This window comes from Protopterus annectens, chromosome 9.part0 (assembly GCF_019279795.1).
Source record: "Protopterus annectens isolate FY-2018-M chromosome 9.part0, PAN1.0, whole genome shotgun sequence".
In the NCBI taxonomy this organism is placed as follows: Eukaryota; Metazoa; Chordata; order Ceratodontiformes; family Protopteridae; genus Protopterus; species Protopterus annectens.
Window position 1 is genome coordinate 1,181,926,236 of NC_056743.1, and position 25,075 is coordinate 1,181,951,310.

The 25,075-nt window shown below is 41.6% G+C and overlaps 1 protein-coding gene across 1 annotated transcript in view; it reads right to left on the minus strand.

Annotated features, from left to right (window-relative positions):
* Positions 1 to 25,075, minus strand: part of LOC122811913 (ribosomal protein S6 kinase beta-2-like) — a gene marked incomplete in the record, with an annotated part of 1,307,756 nt that overhangs the window by 993,635 nt on the left and 289,046 nt on the right. Inside the window, 1 exon segment of the mRNA XM_044084073.1 lies at positions 18,397 to 18,544. Within this exon segment, the coding sequence (XP_043940008.1) occupies positions 18,397 to 18,544 (148 nt within the window).

Here is a 25,075-nt window from a genome sequence, read left to right on the forward strand (position 1 = left end):
CACACAGGTCAGGCATATTTTTTTTTTATTAACCAGAGGAAAAGCTGTGAATAGTAATTAATAAAAGAGTTGAAGGGTTTTAACTGGGAGGGGAAGAGGGCAAGAGTCAAGTGGGATAAGCTGACACTTCCAACAGACCAAGCAAGTTTAGGATAACCTGATCTGAAGGGATATTTTAGAGCTACACAGTTAAGGCTCATACATAACACATGCAAAAAGCTACAATTCAAAATGGAAATGGATAATGATGAAGCAGGGGGTAATTCAAGAAATAAGATAAGAATGGAATTTTGGAGGCAAATCCTTAAGGAGAACAACAGACATGCAGAATATTAATTTATAAAAACAGCAAAGAAGTATAATAAGAACTAAAGCAAAGGAATGGAGAAAGGAGATTCTGATGATAGGGATAACTGCAAATTGTGGTACACAGAATATGCAAGAGGGGCTGGAATTTACTGGAGGAAGCTGGGAAAGGAACCAAGGTATTAGGAACAAATAATAAGATAAGGAAAAGTAACAGAATGGAAAGAGGTCAAAAAGATATTTCGACTGCAGGCCAGAGACTGCCGTCCTGGGTCTATATTAGAAGCACAAAACTGTTTTTTGAGCGAACACGTAAAGAACGACATATATTCATCGAACGGCATTTAAGCGATTTGATGAATATGTCACAGGGCAAGGAGGTAGCTGGCCAACTACACAGAGTTACCCTTTCCTTCACTATAGTGCGATCTCAGAGTTGGTATATTTAGTTGGAGGGAGGGGGCTAATGGTTTTTAATTTTTATTTTTTCCAAACGTCCACGTGAATTTTTTCATTTGGAAAAAAATTCGATTATGTGGCCATTTGCTACCGTGAAGTACAACATCCCTTGGTGAATCCCACTGTGCTGGGATTAGGGCGAAGTATCTACTGCATTTGTTGCTTAGGAGAGAAGCAAAAAGATCAAAGCAAGGCTGGCCCCACTGATGAAATATCAACCTTGTCACTTTCTTGTTGAGAGACCACTAGTGAAATAGGAGAATGCACCTGCTCAGTTTGTATGCTACCACACTGGACTTCCCCGGAATGTGCACTGCTACAAGAAAGCAGTCGGAGGAGATCGCCCACTGCCACACACTGAGGGTTTCTCAACACAAGGGATAAGATCTGGTCCCTCCTTGCTTGATGATGTACCAAACTACTGACATACTCTCTATCTGAATTGCAATCATCACTAAAGGGAGAGCATCTTGGAAGGCCTGCAATGCTAACAGCACTGCTCTCATTTCTAGAATGCCAATATGCAAGTTGGCCTCTTTGGGGGATCAAGTGCCTTGGACTGCTTTCCCCAGAAACCCCCCACCCCCACCCCAACTGTGAAGAGTCTGTGGTCACTATGGTCTTGAGCTGAACAGACAGCCTTGCAGAATCTGATCTGACTGAATCCACCACTTGAGATCTCTCTTGCATGTCTGAGTGATTCAAATCAGAGCGGACATGGGTTGGTATAAAGTATCGACCATTGTGATGCTAACATTCACTGTAGAATCCTCATGTAAAATCTGGCTAAAGGTACTAATGTTACAGCCACTAACACTGACCCTAGAGCTTGAAGGGCTAAGCGGGCTGAAATCTTGACACTGCATATTATTTTTCTGACCTGTGATGTTATAGTTTGGACTCTTGAAGGAGGCAGTGAAGCCATGAGTTGAACACTGCTCCTATGAATTCTAGGCTTTGAGTTGGTTCTAGTTGAGACTTGTCATAGTTTATAGTGATCCCCAGATGAGAACATGTCTGAAGAACCTGATGTCTTGTCCTTATCAACATATGGCTGGTCAGTGTGTAATAAGCCAGTCATCCAGGTACAGAAACACCCGGAATTCCTGTAGTCTCAAATGAGCTGCTACTTCTGCCATGCATATGGTGAACGCTCTAGAGGCTGTGGTGAGACCAAAGGACAGAGCTCTGAACTGGTAGTGACTGGCTCTCAGCCAGAAGTGTAATCATCTATTTATCTTTATGTGGTAGTATGCATCCTGAAGATCCATCTTCAGGATGCATACTACCACATAAACCAGTCATCCTTGCCCAGAAAATGGATAATGGACTAAACCGTGACCATCCAAAACTCAGTGCATCAAACTGACTTGTTCAAGTTGCTATGATCCAGAAATGGTCTCCAGTCTTGTTTTCTTTGGCAATAAAAAGATTCTTGAGCAAGTTCCGGATTCTATCTGGTGTGGTGGGACCTCCTGGATGATTCTTTTCTAGCAGCTTTTGTACTTTTTATTTCTGCTTCTTTCCTCTGACTGGTTGGAACATCAGGGATTTTTCATAAGACAGGAGGCAGAAGGGTTTCACAAAACCTCTGGAAATAATTCTCTGTACCCAAGTATCTTCTGTTAATTCTTGGCAGACTGTTTGGTACAGGGATAATAGACCCCCAATTGCCTCCAGAGGTAAGCAATTGTGCCTCCTTTCAGAAGCGCTGATAAGGTCCGTCAGAGAATCAGTCTCTGGACCCCTAGTTTTGCAGGCCACCTCTGCTGCGAGGGTGTTATCTTCCATAGGAGTTCTCCCCTCTACCCTGGGGGAATTTCCTCCATGTGTGTCCTGGAAAGGACCTGGGGACTTCTAAGCTCATTACATCTGAGTGACGCCTCCAGGTGCACATGCAGTTAACTCCTACTGATGCCTCTATGCGTCAAATATTGTTCATTCATATTTGCATCAATAATTCCAAAACCATGCTATGGACCTCTGTCTCGTGCAGATAAAAAAACATTAACTTGTTTTTATGATATTAATTTATATAGATATAATTTTCACATTTTTTTACATAGTTCAAAAACCAAGTAACACAGACAAAACTTCTTAGCCCCATATGAAAGCTCTTAGCTGGATGAATAAAATGCTGCTAACACAGTATTTTTGCAACTCGAGTGGTTGCTGAAATAAATGTAAGTTGTTTACAAAATATTACAAACAGAACAGTTACTGTGACTTATAAAATTCAGTTTAAGACCTAGAACCTAAAGAATACTACCAATATAAAAATAGTTTATGGTGAAAGGTTTCCATTTATACTTCTTTCATAACCCCTATGGTTCTAGATATATGAACATTTGTTTGAAATGTGAGGACATAATCTTCTTCTGTCAAAAGGCTTAGGCTCCACCCATTGGAAGTTACAGTGCAAACTTCCAGAGCTCCATTGGAGTGAATGAATTAAACAAGATCTTCGAACCACCTCTTTGATTCCTATAAAAGGATCTCTGAGGAGTGGAAAAACATTCATCCATGGCAGACAGGGTCTTTCCACCCTTCTCACACCTGGATAATCTGTCCTTCACTTTTGGGCTAAAAAAGACATGCTGTTAAAAGTAGCATTAACCAGTTAAGACTTGAAGGGCTCCACAAAATCACATAAGCACATCCTGGTATGTCTCCTAATAGAAATGCCTGAACCTGCTGCCCTAGAGGTTCCTTCAGCTATATGTGAAATAAGCCTCATGGAGGAATTCTAAATAGATTGAAGGGTAGCCATCTGAGAAGCCAGAGATGGCTGCTCTGTAGAAACTAATCATGACATGGTATCAGAGTTCCTTAATCAAATCCCTCTGTAGCCTTGTAAAATGTGCCAAATAATTCACTGACCTTAAGACATAAACACACTTCCTAAACCTGTCCATCGCCCTAAACTCCTTGTTGGGGGCACGGGGGGTGAAGAGTGGAATTTTCATCTGCAAGTTCCTTTTTGGTGGCTACAGCCACAAATACGGCATCAACGGGCACTCCTTTACTCCAAAACTGCTTATCCAAAGGTGATGCCATAATCTTGTCTGGTCTCCTATGTATAAGCTCCACTGTGTCAGGTTCCTTCTAAGCCTGCCAAAAGACCAATTCAGTAAGCTCGTCATTGGGTGGAGTTACCTAGGAAGTAGATGGGCCAGTACCGAAAGCAGCCGGGAATACAGACTCCTCGTTTAAAGGGTTAGTGGGCATCCAACCACCTCTCTGCTTTAAGATTTCAAGAATGAATCCAAAGGAGACATCTTAAATAGGTGATTAAGTCCGTATTCTCCATGACCGACTCTTCTGGAGAGTCTAAGTGCTTCCTCTTACACTTCTTCCTAGGGACCTCCTCGGGGGATGTTTTGGGGAAGTATCGGAAGATATAGAAATACCAATACGCTGCTGGGAAGCCTGGGGCTCCTGGACTGACTGTCTCTGTAGCAAAGAATGATGAAGCTCCAAAGCATGGAGACATCAGGGCTGAAGGAGGACTATGATCTGTCTGTTCTGCTTGGGCAGATAAAATCCTCTTCACGGCCCCAAAGGAGGATCGTCCTGGAGATCGAGAAGATCTCTGATCTGAAAGAACAAGCTTTTGGCGTGGTGCAGCAGTAGCGTTGCTGCCTCACAGCAAGAGGTTCTCCCATACGATTCTCGGCTAGAGTGTGGGGAGTGCCTTCTGTGTGGAATCTGCATGTCCTCCCCGCGGTTAGGTGGGCGTTCGAAAGACATGCATAAATGGGCGTGCCTTAGTTGAAGGTTGAACATCGAGCTGGCACCTCGGCCTTCATGAAAATCTACTGCCAATCATTAGCGGACCGGAGTTCCGCTGTGGCGACCCCTAACCGGGAAAAGCCAAAAGACCAGCAACAACCTTCTCTGCTTTGAAAGCAACCCCCTCACAGGTGGAAGCTGCAATTGAGCTATGCAAAGCAGAGATTCTGAGGTGCAGAGACTGCTCAGACAATTTAGGAGTTGACTCCAATGCCTAGGATCTGACAGGTAAGCTTCGGCTCCGAGAGGTCTCCGGATTCAACAGAATCAGAGAACTCAGGGTAATCTTTGGATCTAAAAATATTACAATCTTTGGATCAGAGTCAGACGGTTCAGATCAAATGGCTCTGTAACAACTGAAGGTAGAGGAGGAAATTACATTGGGGGTGTGGTAGAAGCACAGACCTCCTGACCCGTAGGGGGAGGAGCCAGTAAGATACCCATCTGACTCTGTGTCTCAGAATTTTCTGCACCACCTTTTCCACATCTTCTTCAGTCAGACTTCTGAAAGAATGAGTGGAAACAGAGGCGACCTGGGTTTGTGATGCTCCAAAAAAGGCGAGGACAGCCTTGAGAGCACCGGATCCACAGAAGGCAAATATCTTTTTCTTGGCAAATAAATGAGGCTAGTTCCTGTAGGGCTGGAAATGGACGTATCTAGTAGTTTTCTCATTGGAGCCGAGTAGGTTGGATCAATCACTTTACTCTTTTTCCTTCTTTGGATCCAAGGGTTTGGTCGGATCCGGCTCAGACCTCATTCTAGGTTTTGGATCAGAGGGTGAGGTCAGATCCAACTTACACTTTTTTGTAGATTTCTCAGAGACCTGAGAGGATGGAGTGGATGGTCTTGTAGAAGACTTCAAATTTCTGCTTTTAGGGCATTGAGCCCCAGACACTGCTTCTCCGACAGCTGAAGGTAGCAAGCCTTTCAAAATCCATTTGTTTTTCCTCTCAACTAATGCTCTGAGGTTAAAGTCATAACAAATCACACAATCTTCCTGCAAATGTAAGGGTCCAAGACAGTAAACACAAAGTATGGGCATCAGATATAGGAAGTTTGTGCCCGCACTTAACACATTTTTTAAAACCGGCAGTGCCTTCTTCCTGCCATAATCACAAGTAACAGAAACAACCAGTCAGAATGACCACAAAACTAAAGGAACTAGACTTCCTCTCTCTCTCTTTTGTTTGAAGACAAAAGGCAAAAAACGGAATAGCAGCAATACCATACAAGAGCTATATTAAGTGAAGATAAAAGTAATACTTAAAAGGTATTTCACAAAAGAATTTCACAGTGTACACACTATCAGAGTTTTAAATGAAAAAGTTAATAAACAGATTTTTAAAGTCATTAAGTTAGAGACAAGAAAAAATGTTTAAAGTGGCAGAAAACCTTAGAAATCCAAAAATAACAGCCTTATAATTGCTCAACAGCTAAGGTGAATCCTGTCTTTCGCGTTAAGCAGCAAACGAGAACTGAGGAAACTTTGGGTTGGTGCATTATGAGTACAAGGAAGCTCAAGGGTCTTAGATTGCCATGAGCTTTAGCAATGGCTGGCACGGATATGAACATCGCATTCAAACACATCAGTTGAGGATAGAATGAAAACTGACATCAGATACTGTGTTTCCTGTGAATAGGCATATGAAGGTAGGCATTTCTCAACTTCTACAGTTATTAGAAAGGTAGCATCTGAAGGAAGTGTTAGGAAAGTTTGCTAACAGACTACCCTGAACTTTTTTAAGTTTCAAAACTTTGATCAGATTTTGCATTCATTTTTTTTCCTAATGCTTGTTTTATACTAGTCAGGGTCATGGGGAAGCTGCAGCCTATATACCAACATTCAAAGACAAATAGAGAATTAATCTTGAATGGGCTGCCACTCATCACAGGAGACTTGTTCAGACTTCAAAAGTCTAAAATTACTTATTTTCTTGGAACTAGTAACAGTCTTATACAGGCACCCTTTTTGCCCAGGATACCTCTTATAAGGCCATATAATGCATAACATGAGAATAAACGGGTTTGACTACTGCTACCTGGTCCCTTAAAATGGGCTGGAATACACAATAAAAAAAGGAAAATTCCTAAAATTCTACTGTGCACTTTGAACTGGCGTTAGGTCATTACAGACCAATTTTCTTTGAAAAAGACATTTTCCCACCCTGGTTGAGGCCTGAAATGCCTAGTGGGGTCTTCCTTTCAATTTGTGCCCCTAGTTGACTGTCCTGGCTAATTCTACTACATGACAGTTCTCTTTTTTGGAATTAATTTATTCTCTTAAAACTGTTCTATCTTGTTTACCTACTATAAAAAGGGTCACTGCTTAGTTGGATACCATTTTGGGTAGGAGGTGACAGCTGTTTGACTGACTGAAGATTCTGCCCTTATTCTCTGGTTTCTTAAGATCTTCCCAAGAAGAAAAGCCAAAGTTTGTTTTCTGAAGGGGTTTAAGGAAGTGCTGTTTATCATCATCAAGAAGGACTGACTTTCCAATCAGGTGTACTGTGTAAGAACAAACAACTGCCCTGGCATAGACATCTACCAAATTATACACATACATAATGACATGCTAGCTAATCCTGCCTGTTCATGTAACTCTGGTGATTCTATCCCTTAATGCTTCATCCTGTATTCCTTATGATACCTCCTGAAAGTTCTTTGGATGTCGCACTGGTATTAAACCATATCAGTCTTGTGAGTGACAACCCTAACAGCTAAAGTGGCAGAGACATAAGCCATGGAGATCCTGTCTTCTCTATTAAGCTGTTCAAAGCAAGGGGCCAATTTAAATTTTCTAAGTCTGCATCACTTGGGGACCTGATGGCACAGGCAGAGAGGATGGGTATACCATCCTGGAAGAAAAGGATGGCAGTCCCAGCTAGCCTGCACAACTGCTCTAAGGATACAGCCTCAGCTTGACAGCAAAGGCATATCTTGACGCTGGCAACCAGTGCAAGGAGGACATGGGAGTGACTGCCCAAACCAGTGACAGTAGTTACTGTCAGTGCACGTGGAACACACATGCCAGAACAGACGGGTACAGGCAGTTCTTGCAGTGATTCAAGTAATCACAACACAACCAGGAGAGAAGGTTAGGCCATTCATAAAAAAAATCATCCACCCAGCCAAGACACCAGCAAGGGCATAAACAATAATAATGACAACCCCTCTAGAAAGTTCCTACTCTAGTGGAGCTGGGAACTCCTCACTACCTGGTAAAGAATGGTTTGGAGTCCAGTGGGGGGAGCCTTGAAGGTCAATAAGTGGAAGAGAGAATAACTACTTTAAAAAAATCTCCAAGTTACATCTGAGTAAACCACAGCTGAATTTGTAATCAGGTTATTGTAAAGGAACATATGCTCTTGGTGTAACCTATAAAAACTACCGAGCTTCTTAAATATTGGGGGCTGAGACTTTGCTTCAAAAGATGCAGGAACAGCTATGAATGCCTGAACAAGTTGAGGAAGAGCGTTTGGGCTCTTCTCACCCGAGAAGATGAGAAGTCCCAATTTAAAAATTCACCTTACTAGATTCAATGTTTTACCAAATGGAAAATCCTTTGGAAGACGTACTGAGAAAATGGGACATGCATCAACAATGGCAATGTCATACTCCTTTTTGGATTAGATCCAAATAAACAAGGTTCTCCTCTTCCAGATCAGAATTTGAGGTTTGCTCCAAGAAACTGCTGTCTGTCTTTTCTGTGGGGAACACCATTAGTGGAGGGGCGGGAAGAGTACATGGACTCGCAGATATGTCTGCATAGTTGTCAGACTTGTAATCAAAGAGAGTTAAGAGTATACCTACAGAGGGGATTGGAGTTGGATCCAATGACTTATTACATTTTGTGACCAGAAGGAGATGCAGAAAGGACTGAGAAGAAACTGCAGGCAGAAAAAAATAAAATAAAACAGAGAAAAGGAGGCTTGGCTGATCTGCAAGGAAGGTCCACAACATAACAAGCTTTACGCACCACATGTCAGTATCAGCATGCATTCATCTGTGGTGCAGTTACTAATTCTTCAGAAATCTAACTGTAGCCTGAAGCAAGCAATCCACAACCTGACAACAGAAAGCTCAGCAGATGTGTGACTGAAGGTAAAGTACAGTTCTGGGACAAGGACTGATGAACCCATTTACTGCATTTCATACTTAAGTTACAGTTTTCTGAACACTATAAATATTTCATGCTACCCGAGGGTATATGGTCATATTTGAGCAGAGAAAACCTTGAACAGAATCTCTGAGTACTTCAATCCACTTTGATATGGTTGTATTTTCTCATGAGAACCTGCTGTATTTGCAAACTATGAATAATTCAAGCTATCTACTGTATACACTTTACATATTACCACTGTTATTTACCACATCATGTAGGGAACCAGTGTAGGGAGGACGGTATTTTCTGTACTACCTCCCGCTGCCCCTATGGGCCTAGGGTCTTGTGACCTGTCCACTTATCCAATTATAAAAATGAAATAAATAAATAACTAAAATAAAACTAAATTTTCCCTCAAAGGATCCTATAAATGCAGTCCTCCACAGGACTGGGGAGGGGGGTTGCTAATGCTTCACACAGACAGCCTGCTTCTTTTTCACATCCTTTCGTGTGTTTTTCCATTCTTTTAACTTTATGGGTCTTTTTATGGAAATTGAGTCTGGACAATGGACCAAAGCCTACTCACTCTCGAGGCGGACATTTCTGTTACAGTAAGAAGACACCTGTGATCCAAGTAGCTTAACATCTGTAAGCCTCTTAAGCAATACTTTCTTGTTAAAGGTTTTACAAAGTTTACAATTTAACAGCTCGTGAAACTCTCCCAAAACAAACATTGAAAAGAACCTTTAAGAGGAATTTATATTCTGCAAGCACAATTGTTGTTGATTTTTCAAATAACATTGTGACACCTGAACCAGTCACCCTGCCCCACCCCATCAAAAATTCAAATGATCAAATAGCAAGTACAGTAAATAAACAACAAAATCAAACAGAAAGCAACAGCCAAGGGGTACTTGACATTCAAAAGTAATTCTGCTGTTGGAGTCTGCCAACAAACATGTCTGGCACACAATACAACACAACACTAAGTGACTGCACTCTTCAGTGGCAAAAAAAAACTGTTCTGGAATTGGCATGGGTTACTCTTTCCCTTTACAGCTCAGATTCTCTGGAAAATGAGAGGACACCAAGACTACTCTAGAATTCTGGGCAGAATCCACCTGCAGCTGACCTCCCAGTATTTATCATAGCACTGCAGCTGTGAACTTACAATGAACCACAAAGCATTCTTTAGCTATGTCCACAACTGCAAAGGGAATACACAATTGCATGCAGAGCTCACTGTAAATTCAGCCACCTACACCGAGCCAAAAGAAAGAGGAGAGGCAAATTCAAACCAAGAGATGAAAGGTTAATATTGGCGACCCAAGATAGTGGGCTGCGTACACTTTGGTTTATAAAGTCCAATGAACATGTGGAAGAAGCAGACAAATGTAGGTTTTGTAAAACCAAATTGAAAACAGTCGCACACCTCGTTGATGGTTGTGACATACTAATGGTAGAAGGACTGTATACTGAAAGGCATAATAATGTGGCAAGACTGATGCACTGCAGATTGTGCAAACATTAGGGTACTGAAGTGGCTGAAAAACACTGGAAATATGAGATACAAAATATCACAGAAAACTATGAAGTTTATATCACATGGGATCATTCATTACCAACAGTTCAAGACAGATGCTAGAAAACCAGATACAATGGTCCATGAAAAGAAGAAAAAAGTATCACTGATCATTGAAATCGCCACACCCAGTGACTACAGTGTCTTGCACAGAGAGAGACACAAAGTCATAAAATATCAGGATTTTCAGGTAGAAACGAGAACAATGTGGAAGAAAGATACCCATACAGTCCCAATAGTAGTAGGAGCAATGGGTCTTATAAAAAATATTCTACAATTGTGTTTAGATATGCTACATGTAACTCCAGATGAATTGCAAAAGGAGTCATTACAGGGCACACTGCAGGTGCTAAAAACAGCACTTCTGGCTGACATCAAAGACTGAAACAATACTAATTTCATGAATTTTAAATGTACTTTGACTTAGGAATGGGGTCCATTCCCGTCATGGTATTAGAAACCAAAATATTTTGAGAAATTAAAAAAGTGAAAAGCCAGAAGACATAGCAAATTTCCTGACTGATACATTCAGCTCCAACTTTACCCCTTTCTCCCCCTCAACCTTCCCTCAGGAAAGATCATCAAATATAACCCCCCCTACTATCACTAGGCAACAGTTCTTTAATGCTGTCTCTAAGACCAAGAACACTGCATCAATGGGCCCAGATAATATCCCATGATGCCTTCTAAATAGCATGAAACATGACCTATCAGGGCTTCAGGAATTAGTATTTAACTGTAGCCTCCAAACAGGTTTCATGTCTTATGAATGGAGAAACGCAACAGCCATCCCTCTGCACAAAGGTGGGCCATCTAAAAACCCTGGAAACTAGAGACCCATAAATCTCACTAGTCTTGTATGCAAAGCCATGGAAAGAATTATCATGGAGATAAACCTCCAGACACTGGACCCAGCCCAATTTGGTTTTGTCAAGGGCAGATCATGCCTACTCAACCTGGTGGACCTCTTTTGAGAAGGTCACCAAAGCAATGGATGAGGGCAAAATCATTCACACTGCCTACCTTAACCTGGCCAAGGCATCTGACACAATACCCCACTCAGGCATTGTTGACAAACTCAAGAGGTTAGATAAAAACCTGCATGTCACCTGTTGGATAGCCAACTGTCTCACAGACAGGACCCTTAAAGTTAGACTTGGGGAGTCCACCTCTACAAAGAGGCCAGTCACAAGTGGAGTCCCTCACAGATCAGTCCTTGGATGTCTCTTTTTTGGCATTTACTTATCAGAAGTCAGGGTCAATGTCAGTGGTCTCCGGCTGACTAAATTTGCAGATAATTGCAAATTAGGAGTTATCATTAAGTCTCACAGTAACAAAAATGTTCTCCAGGAGGGGCTGACAAAGAAACAACGGATGTCAGTGTCATGGACTAAAACTAAATGCCAAGAAATGCATAATAGTATAATTTGGGAAGTCAGCCATCCCTGGTAACTATCATACTGACAACACACCCCTTAGAGTTGACTCAGTAGTCAGGGACTTCACACACATAGATAGTAATCTAGCTTTTGACCATCATGTGTCTACAGTGGTAAGGAAATTGTTCCATTTAGCGCAACTTAAACAAAGGTATGGCATCCAAGTTCAAGGAAGTCATTGTTCCATTGTATTCGGCATTCATCAGACCTATCTGAGTACAATGCCCCTTTTGGTATGTACCTAACCAGGCATATCCAACAACTTGAACATCCACAGAGGTTCATCACTAAAAGAATATAGGGCATAAGTAAATTGTCCTATGCAGACTGCCTCAAGGTCTTTTCCCTGTATTCTGTCTCCTACAAGCTTTTGAGGGGAGATCTATGCCTGACAGACAGGGCACTGGCAGACCCCCACTCTGATGGAGCTCCTGCATATCCACAAAACAAACAGCACCAGAATTACCCATTCTAAAGACTTAAACCTTGCCTGTGATATAAAGAAGACCTGCTGGAGAGATAGGTATGTATTCCAGAGACTACCGTGTCAATGGAATGGGCTCTACATCATGTGAAGCAGAGTTCCTCTCTAACAATCAAGTGCAACTTGGACAATTGGATGAGAAACTGCAAATTCATCCCTGATTTGGCACTTATGTCTCTAATGGACATAGGTAACCTGTAAATGGTCCATCTCCCAGGCCCATGCTTACACTTGTCAGAGATTTGGGATGCATGGCTAGGCTTTAAAAGGCCCTTGTGGCCGTTAGCCTAGTAATCACCTATGAACCTATGAATACCTTCTTAGTTCCCATTCTGTTATCCAAATGTATCTAAATGAAATTTAGAGGAACACAATGACATTACCCCTGCAACTTTTCAAGGCTATTTATTCCAGTCAGTGGAGAATACGAGTAATAAAATGATCCCTGATTAGGTGTGTTACTGCATTCTAACTTGAAATTTAATCCTGCATATTCTGACATGCAGTAGATGTAAGCCATCATTTATTAAATTAAGTTTGCTTAAAACTAAAGACCTTAAACAGCAAAGCAAAATTTGACCTTTAACAGTCTGTATGCTACAGTATAAAGCTAACAGCTTTTCAGAAAAACCTGTACTGGTTCACAAAGGTAATTTTCTGGTATACTACCTCTGGAAAAGCACCAACTTGCTCATTTTTCTTATAGTCTATATGCAAAAAGTGCACATGTGATCTACCACAATAGTAGACATGAGAGCATTGTAACCACTGTCAAGTTAGTATTTTGCATATTGGAATTTACCAGAGTTTAAAACATCTGCAAACTTGTCTGACTCGCAGAGCTCCAGATATGCAACAGTCACCATATATGGGAACAATACGAAAGCAGTGCTAACCCTGACATCAGTGACGGGATGAAGGAGGAAATATGCCTTTAAAACTTCAGTAGAAAAGCCTACCCTGCTTCTGAAAAAAACATCTAGCTTGTTGCATTCTGAAAAAGTATGCTTAGAAGTCTAGACAGAAGCCTTGTACATACCTTGGATAGATACAGTTCTGAAAAATGCAACTGATGCTGCTGCTATCCCAGCACCGTGAGCTCTTATATGATCCCTCAAAGGCTTGGCATGATGGTCATAACAAAATACAAATTTATCTAACCATGTGGGAACTCTCCTGTTCAGTGCTACTTCCAAGACAACCTGAATATGAAAGAGGTGCTTGTTCTTAAGGCCATTCTATCCTTTACCCTTATTATATATGACCTGTGGACATCACTGCCTGCAGTACAAACAGGATCTATTAGTTAGCTATGTAACACAATGAAAACTTTTCCACTTGCACAAACACGCCTTTCTATTTGTAAGCTTCCTCAACTGGCTTTAAAATGCTAACAACCTCTTCCCAGTCCTCCAGGCAGTGAGGCTGGGTTGACTAAACTCCCTTCCCGTTACACTAAAATGTCCAATATCCAGGGAGAGTCAAGGGCTCTCCCCTTCTGAGTTGGAGTAAAAGGAAGAGACCAAGGCTGTCTGGGTCAGAATGGCTCTGTCAGAATCATGCTTGCCTGCTCCTCCTTACAGTTCATTATCATTTTACAAGTGAGAGGTGTGGCTAGGATGGCATACAACACCACCTTGGTCCACAAGATGGCAAAATCCAATTCCAGAGATGTATTAGGAATCAATGAAAGTCACCCTGTGAAGCTGGATATGGGGAACAATTAGGACAGATTCGGAGATGTACCTCACAGTCCTAAGAATCTTTCTCAGTAGATGTTCTTTGTTCAAAGTCCAAGAAGAAGGAATTTAGGAGGCATGAATGGTCCACCCTTGGAAGTGCTCTGGATGGTCTCCACAATGGTCTTGATTTTGCAGGATGTCATGGCTGGATTTTTGCAGGTGAATGCAGATTACCAGATTGTGTACATATGAGATGGCCATGTCTAAATCATTCAGAATATATTAAAGGCAGTAAGCCTGTATTATGCAAACATGCATGTATGGGTAAATATGTATCCCCTGGAGACTGCAATAAGCAAAAAAATAGGTGTAGAGCGCTCAATGAACACCTCAGGAGCAGTGGCGGGCCCAAAGAGCAAAGAAATACACTGAAAGTGGTGGGGCTTGCTAGAAGCCTTAGAAACTGCCTACATCTTTGAAAGCTGTGAGGTGAAGGTTTACAGCTTTCATGTATAAGGTCATCATCATCAGGCCTGAGGCATTAGTAGCAGTAAAAGAGCCTGAAGGGTTATGGTCCTCAATCTTTTTATCCCTTAGAGAATTACTCAGACAGAAGGATCTTGGATATGTCTCCAGGATCCACTGTGAATAAAACCCTGTGCTTGGTTCTACTGGAGGAATCCTTTCTACAACTGCAGGGTTTAAGGTGTTCTATCACTTGTACCACTGGGGCTAACGCACCCGCTGGAATCTGTGATGAACCCATGAACTGAAAGAAGTTTTCAAATTTTATCTTGTACCCCATGGTTACTATCTCTCCTACCTAAGTGTCTGACATCAGGGAATTCCATTGTTCTTTGAAATATCTTAGCCTTCTGACTGAATATGAGGCTGGAGGGCACAGCAGAAGTAAGGGTGATTCGCCATTCAGTCATGACTGAGGAATGAATTCCTGGGAGAAAGATGGACCATTATTCCTTTTCCTCTGCTGTTTGACCTAGTCTGTGTCCTCGAACACCCTTCTCAAAAGCATTTTTGCTTAGAATGTTCAGCCTTCACTTTTTTCTGTCAAAAGGGTCAATGTTTGGTGGGGATGTTTCTACTGTATTTAGGAAATGGTTGGGGAAATAACTGCTTCACCATTTGCACTCATATCTTTTCCTTATGCATCATAAAAATGTCTTGTGGGAGACTCTCACCCTTGACATTCTCTGACAAAAGGCTAAATCCTCAGTCAAGTATATCTTCTAAGAAGAGTTCCAGTTGCTGAAGCCCTTGCAGATACATCTATGGCATCATAACTACAATCACCAGCATATTTTCTCACCTTATGAAACATAAATGAGCTCAAGACAATGTCAGCCTAAGCGTGGAACTCACTAGGGATTCTACAGCCACTTTCATTTGTTTAAGGCTATCCCCTTAGTATTACAAAATTTGGAGGTGGCCTTTACTGTAATGATGCTCATACCCAAAGTTATAATTTGGTAAGGCACTATTGATGGGTGCCAGTTTTGAACCCCTTCTTGCATCAAAGCAAGATGGCTGATCAGCAGTTTGCTTTTTTTTTTTTTTTTACAAATATTTAGCCATTTACTCCACTATGTAAAGGCAGTCAGGCTTCCGGTGTACTCAGGGAATATGAATCCAGCTCCAGGGATACATTTTCAAAGGCATTCTCAAGCACTTAGGATATGATTAGTTTTTCCTGATCAATGCCCAGAAACTCCTTGCAATTTTGTGGGAGTCCAATAGTTTCTTTCAAACTCCAGTTAAAATAATTCCTTATAAGTTTAAGAATTATTCAAAAGAAGATTTCTTCAAGTGGAGAATCAAACAAAAGTAATTCACCGTTGTTAGTATCATGCCAAAAAGTACAACAGATATGCAGTGCATGTAGCCCTGCAATTATGCTCCAATATCAGCAAAAAGGCAAACTAGTTAAGTGCTTTAGTAGTGCGAGACCCAATCTTAACTGCTAAGCATCTCTCCAAGTTCTGTTAAGATCAGGTCTTGCACTGCCCACTAACAAGTGATAGTGCCAGCCAGCAAACCACAGTGGCAAAACTCAAAACCTACTTTGGTTCTGCCTGTTGTGCCTGCAGTCTACCCCTCACTTTGTATCAAAATATTGACCAGTTTGACAGCACTTGCTATGTGCTGTACTGGCTCTGACAGTCTACCCAGTACAGAAAGACATATCTGATGTGAAGAGGACATCAGCTCATGTGGGGAATACTCAAAGCTCTAGGAGTTTGGTCAGTCTGCAGACACAAGCCTGCAGCAACGTTCCACACAAGATGAATACTACTGTAGCAATAATTCCTGTGAAGTTTTTTTTTTTTTAATTTTGAACCCCCCCCCCCATCAAATAAGGATCTCTCTGCTACCAAAAGTTTTAAATATTAGCCTATTTTCTAATTGCTTTGGTTCTGAAAAAGTCTATGCTTTGGAGAAATGTTAGCAATTTGACCCAATTCTTCAAACTCATTTACCTTTAACATGGAGCCATTAACACAGTAAAAAAAGAATGCTCAATACTGAGAATTTGTTACCATTCATAACCCACTTCATACTGAAACATCTGTATACTACATTATATAGGCCATAGTGCAAAATTAAGAGACCCGACTTACCATCCCCTTTGTTACAACTAACCTCTCCTTGCCCTAATTTTTTTCACTATCACTCTACTAACTTCTCCCTCCAAATTAATTTCTCTCCATCTGTTACCTACCTTTATTTAAATCCTGCTCTTACTCTAAAAAATAGAATGTACTACAAACTTTCTGCCCTGAAGAAATGTTAAAGATTATCCAGAATGTACCTCTTGTTAAATTCTTGTAATTGTATGTAATTACTGTTCTTCTTAATTTCTTTTGTCACATTATATCATGTATGTATCTTTTTACTTATACAACTGGAGCTTTTCTCCTTGTGCTTCTGCTGAAAAAGGGCATCTACCCAGTCAACAAATGTCAAATAAATGTTATATTACAGCAATCAATCTTTCAGCTACTGGCAACATGACCCGTACATACCAAGTCATATGTTAGTTATGATGTTTATTTGTTCACTTCACTACCAGTGTTAAGTAATGCCCATTAAGTATTTTCTGATACAAAAAGAGGAATATAAATATGACTGCTGCTGTCCTGATTAACTGCCGAGTTCTGGACTATGACACAGCATCTGCACTGAAAAATGAATGCAACAACCTAATTCTGCGGCATGTTACACCTGCATATTTTGTTGTGAACAAATATGCAGCAATCAGAGGAAGAAAAAAGTACTAATCAGTACTCTGTTTACCCATGTAGTCACTACTGTGTGTGAAATAGAGAACATTATCCAAGCATATGCAAGAAGTACTCTATAATAAAGGAATTGCATTTCACTAGTCAAGCAAACCTTCAGCAGCAGTTCTGCAGTGAGTGCTACACATGTGGTAAAAGCCTGATAGCCTTCTCACACGAATAGAGACTCCAATAAAAGAACTGCCCAAAGTGAATAGAAGGAAAATGGGTTTTGGTGGCCTTCAGACAACCCTTGAAAATAACAGAAATTACTTATTTTGGCATCTAAGATTAAAGTGATATGTAATACATCATATCTTCACAGCATAAATAATTCAGCAAATGATAGCTACACTAAGTAGGCAAAGATAATCTTCAAAGTTAAGTAGCAGGGAAACACCAAATACTAAGGAAGAAAACTGGGATGCAAATGGTGACTTGGTTACATGCCTCTACTTTTTTTTTTTTTTGCAGATCAATGATACTGAATTCATGTTCTCATTTCCAACCCCCCACACACATCTCTATAATGAAGGATACAATCACAAAAGTATTTACCAAACCCCACTACATGGGTGTGGCCACAGACAAATTCCTAAACTAGACACTTCTTTATAGCCAGATCGTATCCCTTTGTACAAGTAGCTAAAAAAGAATGTTATCCAATATTTTCAGGTGCTCTTCTAGTATATCTTTTGTACTATGCTCCCAAACACTATTCACCTTTCCATTTTTCTCATAACCATTGGCCATGTCAACTGCCATCCCTGGAACTTATCTTCATCATCTGACCATCTTATCTCCGGGAAGGACTACTTGTTGGCTACATCATTACTCCAGATGAAGTAAGAACCATGGCCAGTGGTGCTTATGTCATGCTAAGTGGATTCAGCAGCCAGCTGGCTATAGGATTTTTTTCTTTTTGCCATTCCTGCTCCATGAAAAATGGGAAGACTTGTGGCAAAGTAGCAAAAAGTGTTTCCCCAATGAAAACAAACCAATCTGTGCAACCAACTATGGCCACTAAAAAGCAATAGCGTTATGAAATCCATGCAGTGAGGTCATCCACAAGGACGTATCTAGGACATATTTCCATTTAGTATTCACTACCACCATTACAGTAACCATTAAGGCAACAGAGCAAGCACTGCACTGTGTACCATTAAACTGCCCACTGTTTCACAGCTAAAGTAGAGGGATCCCTATAGCAGCCAGACAGAAATGACATGAAAGTCATCAGCATCACTGCGCACCACTGAGACACTCCAGGATGAGATAGAGTTTGTCACCAGTCTGGAAGGCGTATATCAGGTCCACAATGAACGGATGCTTAACTGCTTCTAGGATGTTCCGTTCAGCCTTGGTGTGTGCAGTGTCCTTGGCATTCCGAATTATCTTGGCCTAAAAGAGATTAAACAAAAATTAATCAGCAACTGCAGTGAAAAGTCATTTCATTTGAGGCACTGTGTATTTTACTGTTCTCATCTCCGTTCAGAGTAAAGATAACAGGCCTAGACTTGTACTACTTCCAACAGTGTCTCAACTATACAGGGGCATAAACAGTAAACACTGAAAAAAGCTACTATTTAATGTTCCTTACTTTACAGAAAATACAGCTGTGGAAGTTAACTTACCATAACAGTAGATGTTCAAATGATCACTGCTGCAGTAACCTTGGCTATACAAGTTATATAACAGCTGTCAAGCTTCAAAGTTTCACGGCACCTTCCATGCAAAATTGCCAAATTGTTAGCCAACTTGAGCTGCTGACTAAAATGGCTGTTTTGTGCACCAAGCCATTCACAGCTTTCACACCAAAAGAGAGATGCTAAAGCTATGGCATATTTAGAGAGTGAAAGGGGAAATAATTTGATTGAAGTTGGGAAGTGAATAAAGGAGGACTAGTGCAAGGTAGGAACAGGTACTTGTCATATTTAGGGATATAGTTTATCCCAGGGCTGAGCAAGAACAGAGCCAAATTTTAGATGGTTTTAAAGGACAGCAGGGAGTGTACTGACCTGATGGATAGGTAAGGGCTTCCAGGCCTTAGCAACATGGTACAAGTGCAGTCCATGCCCAGCTGATTTGATTAGGTTTGTGAACACAGAGAAGTTTTTGGTCAATGGATCATAATGGCCGAGTGAGAACATGGTTGTATAGAAGGTAGCTAGTGCCAAACAAGCATATGGATGCTAGATAATTTTATAGGTTTCAATAAAATGTGGATACGTTAGTTGATGCGCCAGTTCTAACCAACTTAGGCTTTTTAGTACTATACAATGGTGGGTTCTAAAAGGGGTATTTGCTATAAAGTTTGCCACTTCATTACAGCACTGTTTAAGTTTTGCTTTTTGTGATGCCTGAAGGATAGTAAGGTAGGCAGCGCCATGGGGGAGGAAGTAATAAGTGGAAAGTGTGGTTTTAGTTGCATTGACAAAGTGTTTGGTTCCATAAAGCATGCCCAGTTTCTTTGTGATTTTTTTATAGCAATTTTGCATATGCAGGCTGAATTTACAATGATCATCCACTATCATCCCTAATAATTTGCTGTGAAAAGTGACTTCAATGGTTGTGTTATTAAGAGAGATTTCAAATTGTGTTTTTTCATGAGAGGGATTTGTGCAAAATGTAGTAGTTTTTTGTTGGGATTCTGAATGAGTTTTGAGTACAAAGCCATGTTTCAGTGGTTGTAAATCTTCCTGTGCAATTTTCTCGAGATATGCCAGGTTGTCTGATGTGCCTTTGAGTGTGGAGTCATCTGCAGACTGAATTAGGGAGACCTGTTGTGTGGATATGTGAAGGGTGTAGATGGTTTTAGGAGACAAGGATAAGGCCTTGTGGTACACCTGTGGTGACTGGAAGGTAGAGACAGTGAGGTGCCATTTTATTGACTGATACCTATTCAACAAGTAGCTTGGGCTAAGACTATCTTACTGAGGACATCTGAAGTGGAAGTTTGCTGTGAAAAACTGTGTTGAAGGCTTTAGACTAGTCTAGAAATAATGTGGAGACTAGTTTGTCATTACCTCTAGCTTTACTGACAGTATCTATAAAGGTTAGAAGTGCAATGTTAGCATTATGGGAAGGATGGAAGCCATGCTGTGTGCGTGGGACAGAAGTTCTTCCTGCAGGAGATAGTTTAGCAACGGTCTTTGAATACATTTTTCAAGTACTTTTGGGAGCGGGGATAAGATTGGTATAGGACTGAAGTTAGTGATGTCTGTTGAATTTCCTCCTTTATGTAGATGGATAATATGCATTTTTTTCCAGAGAGGGGAAACACGGACTTCTTGGATTGATTTATTTGTAAGGATTGAGACAGGAAAGGTATTACTACTGGCTGCCATATGCTACTTTAAGGTACTCACTTGGAAGGTCATCAGCTGAAGTAGGACATGGTTTGAATTTAAGAGTAGTTTTATATAGGATGTGGACAAACATTTAAAGATGAAAGTAGATGGGGTGATACGTGGTTGTTGGGCAGGGATGGCATTTGATGTAAGATCACTGTAAGACTGGGCCATATTGCTCAGACACAGCTCCACGTGGTCCTGTTGAGTCTTCCTGGCTACAGAGAACTGAAAAAAAGCGACTGCTTTCCTGATTAAGTATCCTGCTGTTTTTTTATATTTGTTTTACCTTCTACTGCTTACCTAGAGCAAGCTTTAACTGTTTTCAGTTATTTACTGCATTTTTTATTATCTGCACTTAAAAGTACATTTTAGTCGAAATTAGTCTAATTCAAGTCAAAAAGTGTTTGTTTGCTGTTTAATTTAATTGTTTGGCTGCCCACTAAAGTGTGCTAGCCTATACTACTGACTTATTGCCTTTTCTGCATTTCTGTGTGTTTCTATTTAAAAAAAAAAAAAAAAAATATTCCTTGTTTTCCTGCCTCTCCTAAACTAGTTAGACCAGTTTACAGGCCTTGCTGTATCCTGGGCTGTGTTGTAGTTCCTGTGTTGTCCATTGCCTTACATGGATAGAAAGAAGTTTCTTAGCTCACCAGTGGGAGTGGGGAGCCTTGAATAGCCTACCTGTCCTTGAGGGAAGTGACCTCAGCACAAGAAGCTGTAGTAATTGGTCATTTTGGACCATTTCTAGCTCTTTTGAAGTTCCCTGGTTAAAATCTGCCTCTGGCATTTTTTGAAGCCATATTGCTCAGACACAGCTCCACATGGTCCTGTTGAGTCTTCCTGGCTACAGAGAACTGAAAAAAGCGACTGCTTTCCTGATTAAGTATCCTGCTGTTTTTTATATTTGTTTTACCTTCTACTGCTTACCTAGAGCAAGCTTTAACTGTTTTCATAGTTATTTACTGCATTTTTTATTATCTGCACTTAAAAGTACATTTTAGTCGAAATAAGTCTAATTCAAGTCGAAAAGTGTTTGTTTGCTGTTTAATTTAACTGTTTGGCTGCCCACTAAAGTGTGCTAGCCTGTACTACTGACTTATTGCCTTTTCTGCATTTAGCGCGGAGTTGCCACTAGAGCACCATCGGTCGGGCAGCGCCGGTTAAACAAGGTTAAACTATTTCTGGCTCCGTAAAGTCTGCTCTTCATTTTTTCCCTTAGAACTGCTCTACTTGTAATCTGAACAGTCTATTCTCTATCTGTAAAGCTCAGCACTTGTTCCTAAAGCATTTTTTTAGTCAGGTAAAGCACTTCTATATTATACAAAGTACTTCACTAGCTTAAAACCCCCTTGAGTACTCACTTCCCTATAGGTCCTTTCTGACTCAGTTACACAGCAAACTTTTTCATTTCTTCTAGCATGTCAAAGGGTCAGTTGCTAGCGTCCTCTCCTGCTCAGCTGGTGAATCTGGGAATATTGAGGCAATGTTACAATTGCCTCATGTACACAGACAACCCTCTCCTCCTCCCACAAAACACAAATACATGCGAGAGATGCAACTATATAGCCAAACTGGAGGCTGAGCTCTCTCAACTCAGGACTGGCAAAACCAGACAGGAGGAGAAGGTAACCACACACACTATAAACCCAGTCTCACATAGAACTATCACAGCTACAAATCAAACACATAAACACACAAAGACATACTCGGAGGCACTGATCAAAAATCTACCAAAACAGCAGAGGCCTCCAAAGCAGACACCCAAACAACTGCCACCTCATGAAATAACACAAGCAGCACACAGATCACAAAGTCAGTGTGCAAATCAGTCACAGCCCTTAAGGCCAAACACAATGCCAGACACACTTGTCATAGGTGACTCCATAGTCAGACACACTGACGTCCCACTCACCAAACTGAACAAGGAGAGGGTCACAGTAAGCTGCCTGTCGGGCGCTAGAATCCGCCACATAACACAAGCACTCAGGTCACTCCACAGCAAGTACAAGTATGACTCAGTCATTGTCCATGCCGGTGTGAATGACCTGAGACGTACCTCCCTGGACTACATGAAAAGAGACATAAAGGAGCTCTCAGATTATGTAGCCCAGGCTGGTATGACCCTGACCCTGAGCAGTATCCTACCTTCACCAAGAATGACGCCACAATACGGAGACAAAATGATCAATTTTAATAATTGGCTTAATTTCAAGGGGATCCAATGTCTGTCTGCCTGGAATGACATGCTTGACAAGCCATGCTGCTTCGCAAGGGATGGCTTGCACTTGTCACCCCTGGGTTTCCGGATATTGGCAAAGGCTCTTGCCACCCCCATAGTGCCTTTTTTAGACAAGGCTCAAATTCTAAACCCACCGCCCTAGAAAACAATAATGGAAAAAAACTAAGGGTAATGCTGCTCAATGCCAGAAGTCTAAATCTCAAGATGCACGCCCTCGAAGTCCTCCTCAGTATGGAGAACATCGATGTCTGTGCTGTGACTGAAACCTGGTTCAAGGCTCCTTAGTGCACCCCGGCACTATCAGGTTTTACCTCATATCATGCGTTCCGGCCCCAAAACCCGGACCGTACCACAAAAGGAGGGGGTGTATCCATATTCATCAAGGATACCCACACCTCCAGGCTGGTGGCAACTCATGAAGCATCAGAGACCATTCAGGTGCAATTAACCATAGGCAAAATTGCTCTACAGTTTGTAGCATGTTACAGGCCACCCTCTCAAACTCAGGAACCCCACACAGCCTTCCTGAAGACACTGGAGAGTATAAATGTCTCTCCAAACACTATCATATTGGGTGACATCAACTACCCAAACATAGACTGGGAACATTACTCAAGCCCCAAAACCCTAGCCCAAAGGTTCCTGGAGTTCATAAACTCAAATGCTATGGAACAACTTGTCACCATTCCCACAAGAGGTGAAAATATACTAGCCCTGATCATCACAAACATGGGGACAAAATGCTCCACACCAGAAGTATATCCCTCATTGGTGAGATCAGACCATAAACTAATCTCACTGGAGATCCACATCCGCCCCCACCCCAACAAAAGACCACAGTGAAGAACTTCTCAAAAGCCAACTTCACACTTCTTAAGACTGGTGTGGTATCCTTCAAGGCCCCTGAGCCATTGGAAACCACAACCCACGCTGCTGAATCCCTTACAAATGCTTTCTATGAGCACCTCCAGGATTGCATGGATCAAGCAATCCCAAATAAAATCAAGACCCTTTCCACCAAAGGCAAGCGCCCGATCCGGTGGACCCCAGCCATAAACAAACTTTACAACAAGAGGAGAAAGCTACTACAAGATAGAGCAAAATCCCTAAAAGGTAAGACATCTCTGATCAATACTAGTAAAAAACTACGATCACTCATAAAATCATTCAAGGCCAACTTTGAGAGAAAAATCGCCAAGGACTCAAAAGACAATCATAAGGCCTTCATTAGCTATGTTAGAAATCTGGGTGGAAACTCCCAGATATGCTCAGAATTAGTCCAAAATGATACAAAAATCACTGAACCCACAGACATTGCAAACATACTGGCAGACAGGTTCAGTGAAAATTTCTCCCCTCCCTCCCCCAAAAGGAGAAATATCTATCCCAGCAGAGTGTAGCCTCCCAATCATCTCAAATGCCCAGGTGAGAGCTGCTCTCTCTAAAGCTAAAAACACAGCATCAATGGGACCGGATGGCGTCCCCGGCTGTGTGCTACACGAACTCAATGAGGAACTAAACCCACACATAAGGCTGCTGTTTAATCTTAGCCTTACCACAGGATACGTACCCAAAGAGTGGCGTACGGCAACTGTGGTCCCACTCCACAAAGGCGGTGCTTCTACGGACCCTGGTAATTACCGCCCCATAAGCTTAACAAGCCTGGTCTGCAAAGCTATGGAGAGGATCATAATGGAACTCATAAAGACATAGGGGACCTGCAGACATTGGATCCTACCCAATTCGGCTTTGTCAAGGGCAGATCATGCCTCTTGAACTTGGTCGACTTTTTTGAAACAGTCACCAAGGCCATTGATGAGGGTAAGGCAGTTCACACAGCCTACCTTGACCTTGCAAAAGCTTTCGACACAATACCCCACTCGGGTATCATAGAAAAGCTCACCAGCTTAAATGTAAACCCATATGTCACAAGATGGGTTGCAAACTGGCTCAAGGACAGAACCCACAGGGTTAGAGTTGCTGGTGCCATGTCAGACTCCAAGCAGGTCACAAGCGGTGTCCCACAGGGCTCAGTCCTGGGCCCCCTCTTGTTCGGCATCTACTTTTCAGAAGTGCATGCAAACATAGGACGACTGTGGCTGACAAAGTTTGCAGATGACTGCAAACTGGGCGCCATAGTTGAAAATCCATCAGACACAGATACCCTTCAGAGAGGTCTCATAGAAATGGATAACTGGTGCCAGAGCCATGGCCTTAAGTTAAACTCCAAAAAATGTATAGTCATACCCTTTGGTAAAAACAAGGTAACCCCAAGTTACCACATAGGTGGCAATCCATTAAGCACAGAAGAGGTTATCAGGGACCTGGGGACCCAAGTTG